The sequence below is a fragment of the Balaenoptera physalus genome (assembly GCF_965194825.1).
Source record: "Balaenoptera physalus genome assembly, chromosome: 4".
In the NCBI taxonomy this organism is placed as follows: Eukaryota; Metazoa; Chordata; class Mammalia; order Artiodactyla; family Balaenopteridae; genus Balaenoptera; species Balaenoptera physalus.
Window position 1 is genome coordinate 38,552,917 of NC_138891.1, and position 16,253 is coordinate 38,569,169.

General features: G+C 40.7%; 1 protein-coding gene and 1 long non-coding RNA gene across 4 annotated transcripts in view; one reads left to right on the plus strand and one right to left on the minus strand.

The window, feature by feature from the left end:
- Positions 1–16,253, minus strand: part of VEPH1 (ventricular zone expressed PH domain containing 1) — a 298,073-nt gene that overhangs the window by 9,660 nt on the left and 272,160 nt on the right. Inside the window, exon 14 of one of the 3 annotated variants that reach the window (XR_014262904.1) lies at positions 3,804–3,847. The exons of 1 other annotated variant lie outside the window; for it this stretch is intronic. Coding sequence is in view for 1 of the 2 variants with exons in the window: in XM_082459535.1 (XP_082315661.1) it covers positions 7,888–7,911 (24 nt within the window). In the remaining variant the exon portion in view is untranslated. Of the gene's footprint in view, positions 1–3,803; positions 3,848–6,102; positions 7,912–16,253 lie in introns of those variants that run through there. One more of the 3 variants, XM_082459535.1, reaches the window with a different exon arrangement.
- LOC309659751 overlaps positions 1–16,253 on the plus strand; it is a 701,522-nt gene that overhangs the window by 5,100 nt on the left and 680,169 nt on the right. The gene's annotated exons all lie outside the window — the stretch shown is intronic.

The window sequence follows — 16,253 nt, forward strand, 5'->3', positions numbered from 1 at the left end:
CACAGCAAGATCTTTTTTGATCCACCTCCTAGAGTAATGGAAATAAAAACAAAAATAAACAAATGGGACCTAATGAAACTTAAAAGCTTTTGCAAAGCAAAGGAAACCACAAACAAGACGAAAAGACAGCCCTCAGAATGGGAGAAAATATTTGCAAACGAATCAACAGACAAAGGATTAGTCTCCAAAATATATAAACAGTCCATGGAGCTCAATATTAAAAAAAACAAACAACCCAATCAAAAAATGGGCAGAAGACCTAAATAGACATTTCTCCAAAGAAGACATACAGATGGCCAAAAAGCACATGAAAAGATGCTCAACATCACTAATTATTAGAGAAATGCAAATCAAAACTACAATGAGGTATCACCTCACACCAGTTAGAATGGGCATCTTCAGAACATCTACAAAAAACGAATGCTGGAGAGGATGTGGAGAAAAGGGAACCCTCTTGCACTGTTGGTGGGAATGTAAGTTGATACAGCCACTATGGAGAACAGTATGGAGGTTCCTTAAAAAACTAGAAATAAAATTACCATATGACCCAGCAATCCCACTCTGGGCATATACCCAGGGAAAACCATAATTCAAAAAGACACATGCACCCCAATGTTCATTGCAGCACTATTTACAATAGCCAGGTCATGGAAGCATCCTAAATGCCCATCGACAGACGAATGGATAAAGAAGATGTGGTACATATATACAATGGAATATTACTCAGCCATAAAAAGGAACAAAACTGAGTCATTTGTAGAGGCGTGGATGGATCTAGATTCTGTCATACAGAGTGAAGTAAGTCAGAAAGAGAAAAACAAATATCATACATTAATGCATATATGTGGAGCCAGGAAAAATGGCACAGATGAACCGGTTTGCAGGGCAGAAATAGAGACACAGAGGTACAGAACAAACGTACGGACACCAAGGGGGGAAAATGGCGGGGGTGGTGGTGGTGGTGTGATGAATTGGGAGATTGGGATTGACATATATACACTAATATGTACAAAATAGATAACTAATAAGAACCTGCTGTATAAAAAATAAATAAAGTAAAATTCTAAAATTCAAAAAAAATTCATGCTTGCTTGCTTTTACTCTTTGTTCTTTGGATGTATAGTATATGTCTCTGCAAAATGACTGACTGAGGAGAAGGTTATGTGTTAGCAATTCAAAAAAAGTAGTTAAAACATGCCCCAGCGCCTGGATTTCAGGGGCAAAATTTAAGGGGGTGCCAAAAAACCCATTTATCGAGGTATTTTAATGTAGTATTTTTAAAAAATCAAAATTAATGCCAAGCAATCCATAATAAAATGTCAAAATTTTAAATAAAGCCATATGAGTTTCCTAGGGCTGCTGTAACAAAGCACCATAAACTGGATGGCTTAACAGAAATGTATTGTCTCCCGGTGCTGGAGGCTGGCCACTTGCAGGGAGAAACCTCATGCCTCTCCCCTAGCTTCTGGTGATTGCTGAAGTCTTTGGACTTTCTTGGCTTGTAGCTGCACCACTCCAATCTGTGCTTCCATCTCCCCCTGACCTTCTTCCCCATGTGTCTCTGTGTCTTTCCTCATCTTCTAAGGACGCCAGTCACTGGATTTAGAGCCCACTCTAATCCAGTATGATCTCACCTCATCTTAATCTAATTATATTTGCAAAGACCCTATTTCCAAATAAGGTCACATTCTGAGGCTCCGGTGGACATAAATTTTGGGGAGACACTATTTAACACTGTAGACAGGATCAGTATTACTGATTTTCCCTTTTGCCTCAGGATCTAATATGACTCAGCGTGGTCTCCCCCATTTTAGTAGCAAGCATAGGCTGGCCACTGCCCAGTGAGCTGCTATTACATCAGCTTTGTGGTCCAAGACTTAGAAGGCGGCTGTGTGTGTTCTTCCTGAGAACTTTCACCTACTCACCTGCCTCAGCTTCCACATACTTGTATGATGACTCTGAAATCTCTCTCTCCAGGCTTGCTACTTATTTTATTTATTATCATTTATTTTTGGCTGCGTTGGGTCTTCATTGCTGTGCGCGGGCTTTCTCTAGTTGCGGTGAGCGGGCTTCTCAGTGTGGTGACTTCTCTTGTTGTGTAGCACGGGCTCTAGGCACGCGGGCTTCAGTAGTTGTGGCTGGCAGCCTCAGTAGTTGTACAGCACAGGCTTAGTTGCTCCGCAGCATGTGGGATCTTTCTGGACCAGGGCTCGAACCCATGTCCCCTGCATTGACAGGTGGGTTCTTAACCACTGCACCACCAGGGAAGCCCCTCCAGTATGTTCTGATTACCTGTTCTATGCATATAACTATACTATACCCCCCTTCTCCAAGGCTTTTAGGATCATTTCTTTATCCCAAATGTTCTGAAATTGTACAGTGATGTAACTTAGATTTTTTTTTTTTTAATTCAGTAAGCTGGGTATTAAGTAGATGCTTTCAATCTGGAAACTCATTTCTTTAAGTTTGAGGGAATGTTCTTTTATTATTTATTCAATAATTTTTTCCCTTTGCTTTATTCTCATTTCTTTACAGAACTTCTATTAGTCTAATGTTGGGGAGCCTGGATTTTTCTCCTAATGTTCCTATCCTTTTTCCCTTTTTTGTTTTTTGTTTATTTTATGGGAAGTTTCCTTAAAATTCTCTTCTAACCTTTCTTTTGAAATAGTTTTCATTCTGGTTATTATACTATACCCTAATTAGGGTTAGGGTTAGTTTTCAAAAGCCCTTTCTTTTTCTCTGATTGCTTCTTTCTTTTTTTAAAAAACTTTTAAGTAGCACTTTATTCTTGTGTCATGGGTCCAACAGTTTTTCTTCTTTTTCAGAGGACACTAGTTACTTTGAAATTTTCTTCTGTTGTCTGCATTGTCTCTGTTTCTTCAATTTTTTTTTTTTTCTTTCCTTTTTGCCTTGCTCTGTGTCTCTTATGTTGGAGATTTCCCTAAAATGTTTGGTGATCCTTGGCTGTCTGTTTGTACGTAAGAGGATGGAAAAAGCTGATTTTGGTGGGAAGGGGAAGCCTGATGCATGGAAGATTAAGGCGGGAGTGAGCCAACCTCTAGAAGCCTTGCCCTCTGTTAGAGCACAGGAGGATCTATGGCTCTCTAGTTTTGGAGGGGGTAAGTCGGCCTGGTCAGAAAGCTTTCAGGGAAATGAGTGGGCAAAGGGGATGGGAAGTCTTGCAGACCAGTATGTAGGTTTCCCCCCAAACTATTCTATTTTCAATTTATTTCTGGCCCCTGCCTTTCCACTGGCAAGGGGGAGTGGCACTTTTGATCTCTGAGTCTCCAGAATCCTGGGATGGGATAGGCTTGCTAATCACTGCTCCCTGCTCTGCTGGTGCTTTGGTTTCAGCTTTTCCCTAGGTTAGTCACATTCAGCTATTGGGTTGCCAGCTTCCTAAAAATGTGAGTTGGTCTACAGTTTACATTTTTCTTTATTGCCTTGTGGATTTATAACTTTTACTTTCCTTTTCTGTCTTTTGAGGGGAGTTTGAGAGGAGATAAAAAGCATATGTTCAATTTTCTATCTTTTAGGTAATTAATAATTCATTATTAAACTTTGTAGATGATCACTGCATGGTTTTCCCTTAGAAGAGGACTTCTTCAATCACAAATATAATTAAATATGTCAGTACTTTATTTTATCATGGGATTAAATGTTCCACCGGTTAAAGGAACTCATATGTATTAGGGACATCTAGTGGACAACTTTAATTTAGCACCAAAGGCTTTAAATGCAGCAGGGCACTTTCTGAAACCTAGGAAAAGAGCTAGAAAGCATCACTTACTACCATTACTTACCTTGGTGTCTGTATGCAAAATCTCCCCAAATAGAAGTGTTTCCTCTATTATATGGAAAGAATATACACACATTTATTTTGTAGTTTATTTTAGTACATATTTTATTTCATCTTTATGGCTATCTTAAAGTCTAATTGTTGAAATTTAAAATGTTTCTCTACTAATATCCTTGTGGGAGATGAAAAAATAACTGACCTGACTGTTCTCCTTTCTTTATAACAGGCTTTTTATTCAATGAGGATTAGATTCTATTTCTTTCTCCTCTGGGATATTTCACTAGTCTATGGCTGGCCTTTCCTAGGAATTAATTGAAAAGGAAATGGCAGATAGGATTAAGCTGCTGGACCCAGCAGAACATTAGAGGCCAGGCTTGGAGGTACCTGTGGCCAGCTGAGACAAGCTGCCTGTGAATTATGCTGCTCTGTGGTTATTAAGACTTCATGTTACACCAGTGAATTGAAAAGATGTAAGTTATCCAGTCTCTCAATCTTACCCTCAATAATTTACTTTTAAAAAAAAAACAACCAAAAAACCCTGTTCTGGAGATTTCAGGCAAAAAGTTAAAATTACTTCTCTCTTTTCATAACTCAAAAGGATTTTATGATTTTATGTCCATAGCTGCAGGACCTGCTGTAGATATTCCTAAGCCTCCATTCAGCCAAATCGTGAGAGTTCCCACAGTGTCAAAATATATGAATAGCCAGTGCTTGAGCCAAGTGCAAACTAATTAGGATTTTAAATAGATCAAGTATGAGCTGAAACATGCTACATAATTTAAATGCCATCTAGTGGCCAAATGTCATTTTTAGTCCTCAATCAAAACAGTTTTGGTGCCTTCTAGTATTTTTCTTAGAGTGATTTACCAGAGAGTTTTGAATTAGGAATACTACAGCTGCTTCTGCTCTTTGAGTGAAATGGAATTGGAATATTTCCTGACCATAAAAAATGTTTAACAGCTTGAAATGTGCCTAGGTCCTAGCTCTTATTCCAGATGCACCTGCTTGTATGGCGGCACAACAAAGAATTGTTGCTTGGTTTGGCTATTAGGTCATTAAATAGCACCAGTAGTTATAATTTATTACTTTGTAACTGATAAGTAAAAAGAAGTATTATATGTATGGTGAGGTAACTAGTATAGGAACAAAATTCTAAATAATGATGGGCAAAGGGTTTAAAGGATCAACAATTTTCAGTCTCAGAAAATTGAAGAGCTACGAGAGAGACATATAATTTGCCCATAAATGAGTGCCATGGGCAAGCAAATTAGTGTGATATAATAATGGTGGTGGTAGTAGCAGCAGCTAACATAATGAATGCTTAAGTGCCAGACACTATTCTGAATGCTCTGCTTGTATTAACTCACAACAACCTAATTAAATAGGTACTATTGTTATACCCATTTTATAGACAAAATTGAGGCACAGAATGCCCACTAGTGAAAGGCTGAGTAGGGATCAGAATATTTGGAGTGTCCTTTGGTCTCTGCTTTGGATTTTGGTTAGTACTACTTTGGTTGAAGGATTTTTGGAGAATCATGAAAGTCCCTTTAATAGAACCAGGGCACAGTCAGCCTTGATCATCCTGGGCTGGGGCTCCACGTAGGGCTGGAAATGTTGGCTCAGGGATGAGGTGGAGCAAACAGGGTTCGCTCTGGCCCCTGAACTACCTGCTGGGTCCTTGATATACCTTGGTTAGACCTACCTGCTCTCTTGGCTCTGTGGGGGTAAACTGCCCCTGGAGAATTGAGAGTAAATTTGACTTTTGTATGATTGTGGTCTGAGGTTATTTATAACCTCCTCTTCGGCTTTTTACTCCAGATAGTAGAGAGTTGATTGAGTGTAACCAAACTAGCTGTCTGTGTTTATGCAATAAATAGGACATCATTAAGCATTCTTCTTCTTGTTGGTCACAAATCTGGTTCTATTCTTTCACTTCTGGCATGTGACCAGTTAAAACCTTAACGATAATAAATAAGTTAATACCTCACACAGTGCTTTGTTGATTTCAGTGAGCTTCACAAAGTATTTTTGAGGTCGATAACAATGGTTCCATTATCCTCAGTATACAGATAAGGAAACTGGGACTCAGAGAGATTAAGTGGCTTGCCAAAATACACATGACTGCCGGCATAAAATTAAGACTAGAACACCTAGGCATTTCATTGCATTTATTAACACACACACACATTTTTCCAGGCACGCAGATGAATACGTGTGCACGAATAAATGACGATGCCAACTGCATGTTAAGTAAGGTAGCCTCATATAAAAGTGAAACCATGAAAAAAAAAAAAGTGAAACCATGATAAGTGCAATTTTATCTGCCATCTCCTACTTTCTCAGTTACTGTTAGAGATCTTTGAAAGAAAGTCACAATTAAATCAGCGCTATAGGTTAGATAATTTAGATGTTTTATACTCTCTCTCATAGGCAGAATCTAGGTAATCTTTCAAGGTTTACTCTAGTCCTCTAATTTTATTTTTTAATGAAAAAAAGTAGGATTATAATTCTTTAAAAAATGTTTTACTTGTATAAAATAAGCAGTTTTACAAGCTTATATGCCTAACACGATTTATCCAGAAGGAGGCAGCATTTTACTATTAAACTGATGCTTCTGCAAAGATTCTAACAAGTTGTTTTTTCTCCTTTTCTTTAAAGTTGTAGACTACCTAATCACACACATCCAAAAATCTTTCAGGGCAAAGATTCTTGGATATCACCAGAGCTTTTCATATTGAACAGTTATAAAATCCAAATCCTGCTCAGATTAAACACATCTAAAATTACAAGTAGCAAATCCATTGATAGGAACTGTTTTTCAGTAAAGATAATAATCAAAATATAGAGTTGAACAGAAGTTGGAGTAGAAGAAAGGGAAAATGAATGGTTCGATTATTGTGGAAACTTGTAGAAAATAGGTATTTGATCAATAAAATATAAACTTTAGATTAAAAAACCCTTTAATTCATTCAGAAATAAGGATAATGAATTAGTTTTAATCATCTACCTAGTTTCATAAATGTAACTTGCTTTTTCTTTCCTTGTTTTCATAGAATCACAGGATCTTTAGAAGGGACCTTGAAATTTCACATGACATATTTCAGTGATTGCTGGTTAGAACTCATTTCACCCATCTGGGGAAGTGCGTCTATCTGTTTTCAAAGAATTAGGAAGAAAGGGATTCCAATATGATAGGGGAAGTGCAATTATGAGAATGACAGGATGGCAAGGGGGACTTTTTCTATTGCCCTGTGTTTGACAAAAAGGGTCCAGAGCTCAAAACACTAACTGGGGTCTGCCACTTTCTCCAAAGTTTTCCTAAGGGTCTTAAGAACTGGGCATCAGTCCCCACCTACACCCCCTGCCCCTTAATACTCAGTCCCTGGTCTATAAAAGATGAGGGGAGTAGGTGATTCCTCCCCTTCATATTGGGGAGGGATTTCTCCTGACTCCCATTGCCAAATGAAGAAAGAGGCTCCAAGACAATGGCTTTTAGGGTCTACCCCTGGTGACCTCTGCTTGGATAGCAGAGTTGCTAGGCTATCCATTCCTACCAGAGCAGAGAAGACGGAAGCCAGGGAGAGCTGGCCGGCCATGTGGAAGAAGTGACAGTGGAACAGTGATCTTGCCCACCCTTATGTGGCATGGCCAGGGTGTGAGAAATTCCTTGGAACAAGGGAACATACGGAAGGCAAATATTCTTGAGCCACCTTGCTGTACAACTGCGCCCCCCCCCACCCGCCCAGGACTATGCACCACGACTTGCGTTATATTACTGAGATAACTGAGGGCGTGGGTGGGAGACGTCCAGCTAGAGCTGAACCTTCCAATGGGAAGATCCCTCTGGATAATTTTCACCTGTGCTCCCAGAGAGGTGGACTTTGGATACTGACATGCACACTCAGGGCTCACTGGAGAAGCAGAGCAGCCAACAGAGAGATGGCTACGGCTGCCCCTTTCCTTCCCCTTCTTCCTGATTCCAACACTTGAGAGAGAGAAGCCCGGCCTGGGACAGGTAGGAGAGGGTGTTTTGCAGCCAGGACTCCCTCCAACTCCATCTCACGCCAAGCAGTCAAGATTCCAGTTCATGCCTTCTCTGGAGTGGTGGGCTAGGGAGGAGAGAGAATTTACATAGAGTTTGAAATTGAAATTTCATACATTTTTGAATAACCAAAAGTGAATAGAAAGGGATGCAATCTGGCCAGGATGTCATGGAGTGATAGGAAAGGGAAATGTGGAGTATAGATGAAGGCAGGTACAGTTCTGATCACCAGTTCCAGTGGGTCTAGCTTCCCTAGAAACAGACTGGAAAAACTTCAAGACTTCTAAGAGAATCACCATATCCAATATGGAACCACCCAAGCAGCAAAGTAGAAATGGCTGAAGGTAGCATTTAAACACAGACAGGGTTAAATACAGAGTCCCAAGAATCCCTTGGCCTCTATGTGATGTGGAAGGATCCAGAAGTTCCTACTTGACCTGATGAAGGGAGAAACCAGAAGCCTGCTTGGGCTGTGGTAGCAATGGGTGGGACCCCAGTGCAGGCTTCTCTTAGGTGCTGCTGGAAGATGAGGTGGCGATAGACTCAGAGGATTTACAGAGCCAGCCTGGGATAAGGTGGAGCCAGTTAAGAGGAAAAGACCCTCGAGACCCCCAGCTTTGCCAAAAGATCTGACCACAAATGTCTGCAGCAGGGTACGAGCAGGTGGTGCAGGGGACATCTATGAGGACCCCAGTCCTGGAGTCAACCACCCCCTTCAGCTGCCCCCAAGGATATGCAATCTCTGCCCTACCTGTTAAGTCCCCATCTTGGGAGGAGGGAGGAACAAGAGAGGAGAGAAAAGTCTTAGAGGGAGTTTGAACTTCAACTGACTGCATATTTATCTGGGACTGTTTAAACCAAAGTAACTGATTGATTCTTAACTGGTTAAGTTTGTATCTCCCTTTATCCCATCCCATCCCACCACCTCAAAAAGTGGGAGTGGGGATATATTAGACTTTTGGGGCTGCCATAACAAAACACCACAGACTGGGTGGCTTAAACAACACAAGTTTATTTTCTCACTGTTCTGGAGGCTGGAAGTCCAAGATCAAGGTGCCAGCAGATTTGGTTCCTGGTGAGAATCCTCTTCCTGGATTGCAGATGGCTACCTTCTCACTATGTCCTCACATGGCAGAGAAAGCGGGCTCTCGTGTCTCTCCCTCTTCTTAACAAGGGCACTAGTCCCATCATGAGAGCCCCACTCTCGTGATTTCATCTGAACCCAACCATCTCCCAAAGGCTCCATCTCCAAACACCATCACATTGGGAGTTAGGGCTTCAACATCTGAATTTGGAGGAGGGACACAATTCAGCCCATAGCAGTGGGCTTGTGAGGAAGTTTATATCATTTATAGAAAAAGCATGACACCACCATCTTTTGGTGTGCCTAAATTATAGTGTGTCATTAAAAAACAAATTCCTTGTAAACCTCCTGAGGGCAGAGACTTGATTTAGCTCACTGCTGTGAGCTAAATCAAGAGCCTACCACCACAATGACTGCCAGAGAGTAGCAGTCAATAAATATTCATTAAAGAAGTAAATAAATAAGTTTTCTTCTCATTTAACTGTTGAATAAATTCAATAAAGCTAGAGATTTTTGATTAAAAATCAACAAAGAAAAAGAAATTCTACGGCTTCCCTGGTGGCACAGTGGTTAAGAATCCACCTGCCAATGCAGGGGACATGGGTTCGAGCCCTGGTCCGGGAAGATCCCACATGCCGTGGAGCAACTAAGCCCGTGCACCATAACTACTGAGCCTGTGCTCTAGAGCCCACGAGCCACAACTACTGAGCCCACGTGCCACAACTACTGAAGCCCACGTGCCTAGAGCCCGTGCTCCGCAACAAGAGAAGCCACTGCAATGAGAAGCCCGTGCACCACAAGGAAGAGTAACCCCTGCTCGCCACAATTAGAGGAAGTCGTGCACAGCAACGAAGAACCAAAGCAGCCAAAAATAAATAAATAAAATAAAATAAATTAAAAAAAAAAAAAAGAAATTCTACCACAAGTGCTTTTAGTTCCCCCCCTTCCTACTGTGGGAAAGGTGTTTGTGTGGGGTGGGTAGAGAAAGAGAGGGAGGGGTGGAGGGAAGGAGAGAGGAGGAAGTACAAACAGGCTGGGAAGGAGAAAAAGAAAATTAGAGGGAGACGAGGAGGAAGAGAGAGAGTGACCTGAGGAAGGGGGAGAGAGATAGTGGGAAGGAAGGAGAGACCCGAGGGGGGACAGGGACTCAGAGATGATCGGAGTAGTGGAATTTGCCAGAAGGATTGGAATTTGGGGGGAAAGAGGAATTAGAGAGGGTTCGCAGGGAGTCTTGCTCTATAATGTGTGGTGTGACACCCTCCTGATCTCCTCAAGACCTTTTGTCAAGAAACCCATTCCTCTTCCCCTCTCTTCCAGTTGCTTTCCTGTTTCCATCTTGATACTTGGGGGTGTTGGAGGATTCAGTGTCACACGCTCTTCACACAGTGGTGATCTGGGCTAAAGTTTAGCAGTCAGACTCCGTCTGACTTATGTCTAATTCCTTGTGTTGACATTCATGACATCCTTTCCTGTTTTGTCCTATTGGAGAGCAGTCTGTCCCTGACCTGTTTAACAGCCATTTTAAACTGAAGTCTTATTGGAAATCAGCCTCCCAATTTCTCTTTCCTCACTGGAATACCTCAATTTCTTTTCTTTCTCTTCTTTTTTAGGCTGCACTGTGCGGCCTGAGGGATCTTAGTTCTCCGACCAGGGATCAAACCTGTGCCCCTACATTGGGAGAGTGGAGTCTTAACCACTGGACTGCCAGGGAAGTCCCTCAGTTTCTTTATTCTTTCCTCCTAGGTTGCTGTAGGCTTTCCTTCTGAGTCCTTTAATCATCTTTAGCCTTCTTTGGATTTGCCGTGGACTTCTTCAGCTAATTAGCCTGGAGGAGGATTAGCAAACACCACAAACAGTGCTTGGCTTGTGTATTTCTAAGCCATGCTCTATCTCTTTCAATGACTTTATATTTCTTCAGACTATTTGCTTAATTAAATAAAAGGCCAAGTTTTAGTTACAATGGTCCCAGTGATTTCAACTATCAGCTGAGTTATTCTAACTCCTTCATACTTAGATTTCACTGCCTTTTGCAACAACATTGGCTGGAGTGTTGAGACTGGTGTTATATGAGGTTTTTTTTTCTGGTAGTCTATTTTCAACGTAAAACTCATAGTGAATATTTAGAAGTATGATTTATTAAAACGTTTAGAGTACATGTTTACTTAAAACTAGAGAACTTTAAGTCTACCACAAATGTCTGTTTTGGTTGATTACTTGCCTAATGAGGCATATTACTTTAAAAATGCTGAACATTCCATTCAACCATGTGGGACAAACTGGGAATTCTGAAGGATTAAATTTCAGTCCAAGAAAATGGGAAAATTCCATATAATTAAGAGGAGACGGGAAGAAGGAAATGGTAAGTTTGTAATTTTCTGGGAAAAAAATTAAAGAATTTTTTTCCGTATAGAAAAGTAGGGGAAGGGGTTATAGAATTTTAAAATATATTGACTTTGTGTCTCAGGGTAAATTTTGTGGTCCACTTTAAGGCTTGAAAATAATGTTTGCAATAGCCAATTGGATTAGTTATACTGAGAGCATCTTTCACAGTCAAAGACTATGTGGAGATAGTCCTGTGACGTTCGAGAATATTAACAAATACTTCAGTACACATGATCCCAGGCATGAAGTAATAGATGTAGTTTTAAAGGCTTTCTGGAGGCTCTGTTGAAATTTTTTGGATAAGGTCAAAGGTATTTTGAAATGTCAAGTACTTTATTTTGTTTTTGACCAAAAGAATAGAAAAATGAAGCTATGCTTGAGTCAGTGTTATAGGTGCAAAGCAAAGTAAAAATTTGAGCTGCTAGGTGAGGCCAGGAGTGGGTAAGAAGTATAAAAATTAAGGAGAAATGTATATAACAACATTAGCCAAAATAAATCTGGAAATGTAATTCCAACAAGTCTTCACCTTATTTCATTTCTTGCCTCCTTCCTTCCCAACAGCTCAACATTCTTATATTTAATTAAACCTGATATTAAGAATGTTCTAGAATCCAGTTTGTGAATTTCAGCCAGTATATTACCTCCTTTAGAGATACATTATATTTTAAGTCTTTTCTTTCTTTCTGAAAGATGAGCTTTGTCCTCAGTAAAAGGAATTTCAAAGTCAACAGAGGGTGACGAAGAACTTTTTTTTTTGAAGTAGAGAGTCCTTGCTAGTACAGTTCTGCTTGCCTCATCTGTATGTATTGACGGTTTTTGTCTATAAATATTTCTTCACGTAAGTAAGGTGCAAAAAGTCAGAGAGTCCCAGTTGATTAAGTGGAAACTCATCAAGTAACTTTGAGATGGTCATACTATTAATAGAATTTTTTGGCCGTTCCCTGACATAAGCCAAGAAGTCTTCACTGGTGTGTTTTCTGGAAATATTGCAACAGCGTATGTTACCAAGTTAGTAACAGTTCTTCCCCAATACATCTACCCCAAGAGTATTGGGAGAGACTTTTTTATTTGAGAGACTTTTAATTAAAGAAAAAAATAGCAAATTTGTAAAATAGAATATACTAAAAATCTTGACTATTTAAGCACAATGTTTTAAAAGAATGACTCTATTACACCTGTGAAACATCACCCATATTCTGTCTGGTAAAATAAAAAAGGAAATACTTGGTTGAAGACAAGAGCAGAGTTCATGTCTTCATGATCACATATCTCAAAATCAAAATATAAATTCATTAAGTTCATTCTAAGGATTTGTCAGTTTGCATATGATTTATTCTTGTTAACAAGGGCCAATATATTGAATTAAAGCTTTATATCAAACTTCTGTCCTATAGGACTTAAACAAGTCTGGATGACACATGGGTATGATGCAGAAAATCACTAATGAAAATAAGGCAGGATTCCAAGTATATCAGATGTCTATGTTTGTGTATGATATATATTAAATAATGGATTTGCGATTTCGTAAATCTAAGGTCTTGTCTTGGTTTTAAGATTTTGATATTTCAATGACCCATCCAGACCCTTTCATCATCATCCCTTGACTATCCCTAAGCCTCTACTTCTCCACTTCTGCCAACCCTTGGTATGTTCATACCCTAGACCTCATCATCACATGGAAGTACTTTACCACTGAATTTTTTTTTCCCTTTGACTACAACTTTTTCTTCAACCTTCCCCATTTCTCAACCCCTCTGAAATGGTTGTTCTTTCAATCTCACCCTTGGCACTCCTCCATGTAGCCTGCGACAGGCCCATTCTAGCCTCTTGTCTCTCTCTGTTCACTTGGGTCCTGGAATCTCATCTAGACCAGACTTGGTTCTTGAGAATGTGTATTTAGGAAGGAGAACAGCCTTGATTTCATTGTGATGTCCTTCCCCTTAACACCTCCCTCCCTCTTCTTCCGGTCTGTGGGCCCACCATACCCTTTGCTCCCAGCTTCATGTTTGGGAAAGAGAGAGCCTGGGGAAAGCACATCATATACGTAACTACCTCTGCTCAGAAGTGACCCACATCAGTCACTTCTGCGTACATTCTATTGTCCAGTAGAGCTGCAAGGGAAGCAGGAAAATGTAGATTTACACAGAGATATCCACGGGCATTAATAGTTTCTCTGACATCTACCTTGTAAGATTGTTTTGAGAATTATATACGATAACATCTGTAAAGTATTTAGGTCAGTGCTTGGTAGATAGTTTTCTCAATAATTATCTGGTATTTTTTACTTTGATGAAAGTTGTTTTTCTCACTGTAAGTGGATGAGTTAGCATCCCACTTTATATATTTCTGTGAGTTTGGTTAATGCGAGCCAAAGTCAGAGAGGCTGCTTCATACTCAGAGTGTTGATAAAACCACATTTCTGGGTCTGCATATACAAAGACTACCTAGAAACCACTTAGAAACACCACCTTGTGAAGTCACATCTTGGGGACAGTCGTCTCTGAGGTGAAACTGCTCAGTCACATTTTTCCTTCTGATCTTAGCTGGGCTTTCAATATTAAGAGCCCTGCGGCAGAGTATATATGTGTCTATCTATCTGGATTTTGGGGGCTGTCCTTAGTTATCTCTAGCAGGCTCCCTTGTCCTATTCCCCACAGCAGTTCCTGAGGTTTTTGTAGGATACTTGCTATGGAGTTTCCTCCTGGCATAGCCTGGTGTGGGCTATCCTGCTGCTTACTCCATAACCACCAATACGCCAGCTGTTTTACCCGCTGTTTTCTCACCCTTTCTATTAATTTCATGCCTTTATATCTTCTAATGCTTCTGCCACTTGCTTCCCAGATCAGGTCACCCCCTGACCTGATCTGGGAAGCAAGGAGGGGCATGGCACATCTGCCCCACCATCAATTTTACTCAATGGTGAGAAATAAAAACTATTATTTTTTATTTTGGGACAAACATAAACACATTAGGGAATAGAATGTAAATCCTCTTCAATTTTAAATCTAGAACTACAAGAAAATTTCTTCTATAAATTGGGTGGAACTCTGGCTCTGTTTCTAGTTTGATTTCCTTTGCTGTGTGGATACACTGGGGGAAGAGGTAAGGAGCACATCTTTTCTCAATTGCCCCTCTGGTTAACTTGGACTTGTTCTTGCTGAGTCTCACATAGAACCTGTTCCAGCACGGTATCTTCTGATAGGCCATTCCTGATGTCCTCTGCCTAGCAGAGATGCCTCTTTTTCATTCTCAGAGTCACACAGGGTTCTCTTATGGACTTTGTTTATAATTTTATTATTTAATTATTTAATAAACACAGGCAGCACTTACTAAGGGCAAGGCAATCTTCTAAGTGATGAATATATGTTAACTCTCACAACCACCATATGAAAGAGGAACTGCTTTGTGTGTGTGTGTGTGCGTGCGTGTGTGTGTGTGTGTGTGTGTATGTGTGTGTATGTAGGTACAGTTGACCCTTGAACAACACAGGGGTTAGGGGCACTGATCTTCCACATAGTTGAAAATCCACATGTAATTTATAGTCTGCCATCCATATCCCCAGTTTCTCTGGATCTGAGGAGTTATCAGCCAATCACAGATTGTGTAGTACTGTAGTATTTATTATTGACAAAAATCCCCATTTAAGTGGATTTAAGTGGAGATCTGTGCAGTTCAAACCTGTGTTGTTCAAGGGTATCTGTAGATATGTGTGTATGTGTGTGCACATGCGTGCGTGCGTGTATGAAACACTGAGGCACAGAAGTCAAATAACTTTCTCAAAGTCACACAGCCACTAATAGGCTACAAGCCAGAGCCAGAATTCAAACTCAGATATCTGACTTCTAAATTACTATGTTTGCTGCCTCTTGCAGTAATTGTTGGGTAACTTCTCTTCTTCTCTAGACTATTAGGGCCTTGAGGACAGAGTCTTATTGATCTCTGTGTCCCTCCAGCCTAGAATGGGGCCAGGCACACAATAACGGTGCAGCAAATGTTGGCTAACCCTCTTTACAGAGAGGGTGGAAGTTGCTAGGACTGTGTGCCTGGGCCGAGTTTTACCCACTTAATCACCCTGTCACCTTCTCTATGTAAACAGCCCATGACCTCTAATTGCTAGAGGAATCTTAAACTCATTTCATCCTGTGGCTTCCCTGGTGGAGCAGTGGTTAAGAATCTGCCTGCCAATGCAGGGGAAACGGGTTCGAGCCCTGGTCTGGGAAGATCCCACATGCCGTGGAGCAACTAAGCCTGTGCACCACAACTGCTCAGCCTGCGCTCTAGAGCCCAAGAACCACAACTACTGAGCCCGCGTGCCACAACTACTGAAGCCCACGTGCCTAGAGCCCATGCTCCGCAACAAGAGAAGCCACCGCAATGAGAAGCCCAAGCACCGCAAGGAAACGTAGCCCCCGCTCACTGCAACTAGAGAAAGCCCGCAAGCAGCAACGTGGAAGACCCAATGCAGCTAAAAATTTAAAAAATTGAAAAGAACCCCCAAACTCATTTCATCCTGTGCTTAGTGGAACAAGATGCGAAATTTTTGTATAAAATAACTTTTGACATTTTTCTGGAATATTTCAATAATATCTTTGACTGGGAATTGTAGGATCCCAATTTCCTTCTGCACCCTGTTGTTTATGATTCTAGGAAGTTTGGTTTGGTTGTGCCTGTTCAAGGTTTGTGGAAGTTCGGGAATCTGCATGCCAAGCTCTGAGACTTCAGTCTGTATTACCTGCCCTAGAGCCATGATGTCAGCGGCGGACTCCACAAAGAAAAAAAAAAAACCAGAACACCCAAAACACCACCACGACCACCAATAAAACAATGACAGCTTTAAAGGATTTGGAAGTAGAAGAAAATGTCACTACCTGCAGCTTCCCTTGAAATCTTTCCTAAGCCACATCTCGAGAGGGTGTTTTGGAACCACAACTTTATATTTCCTG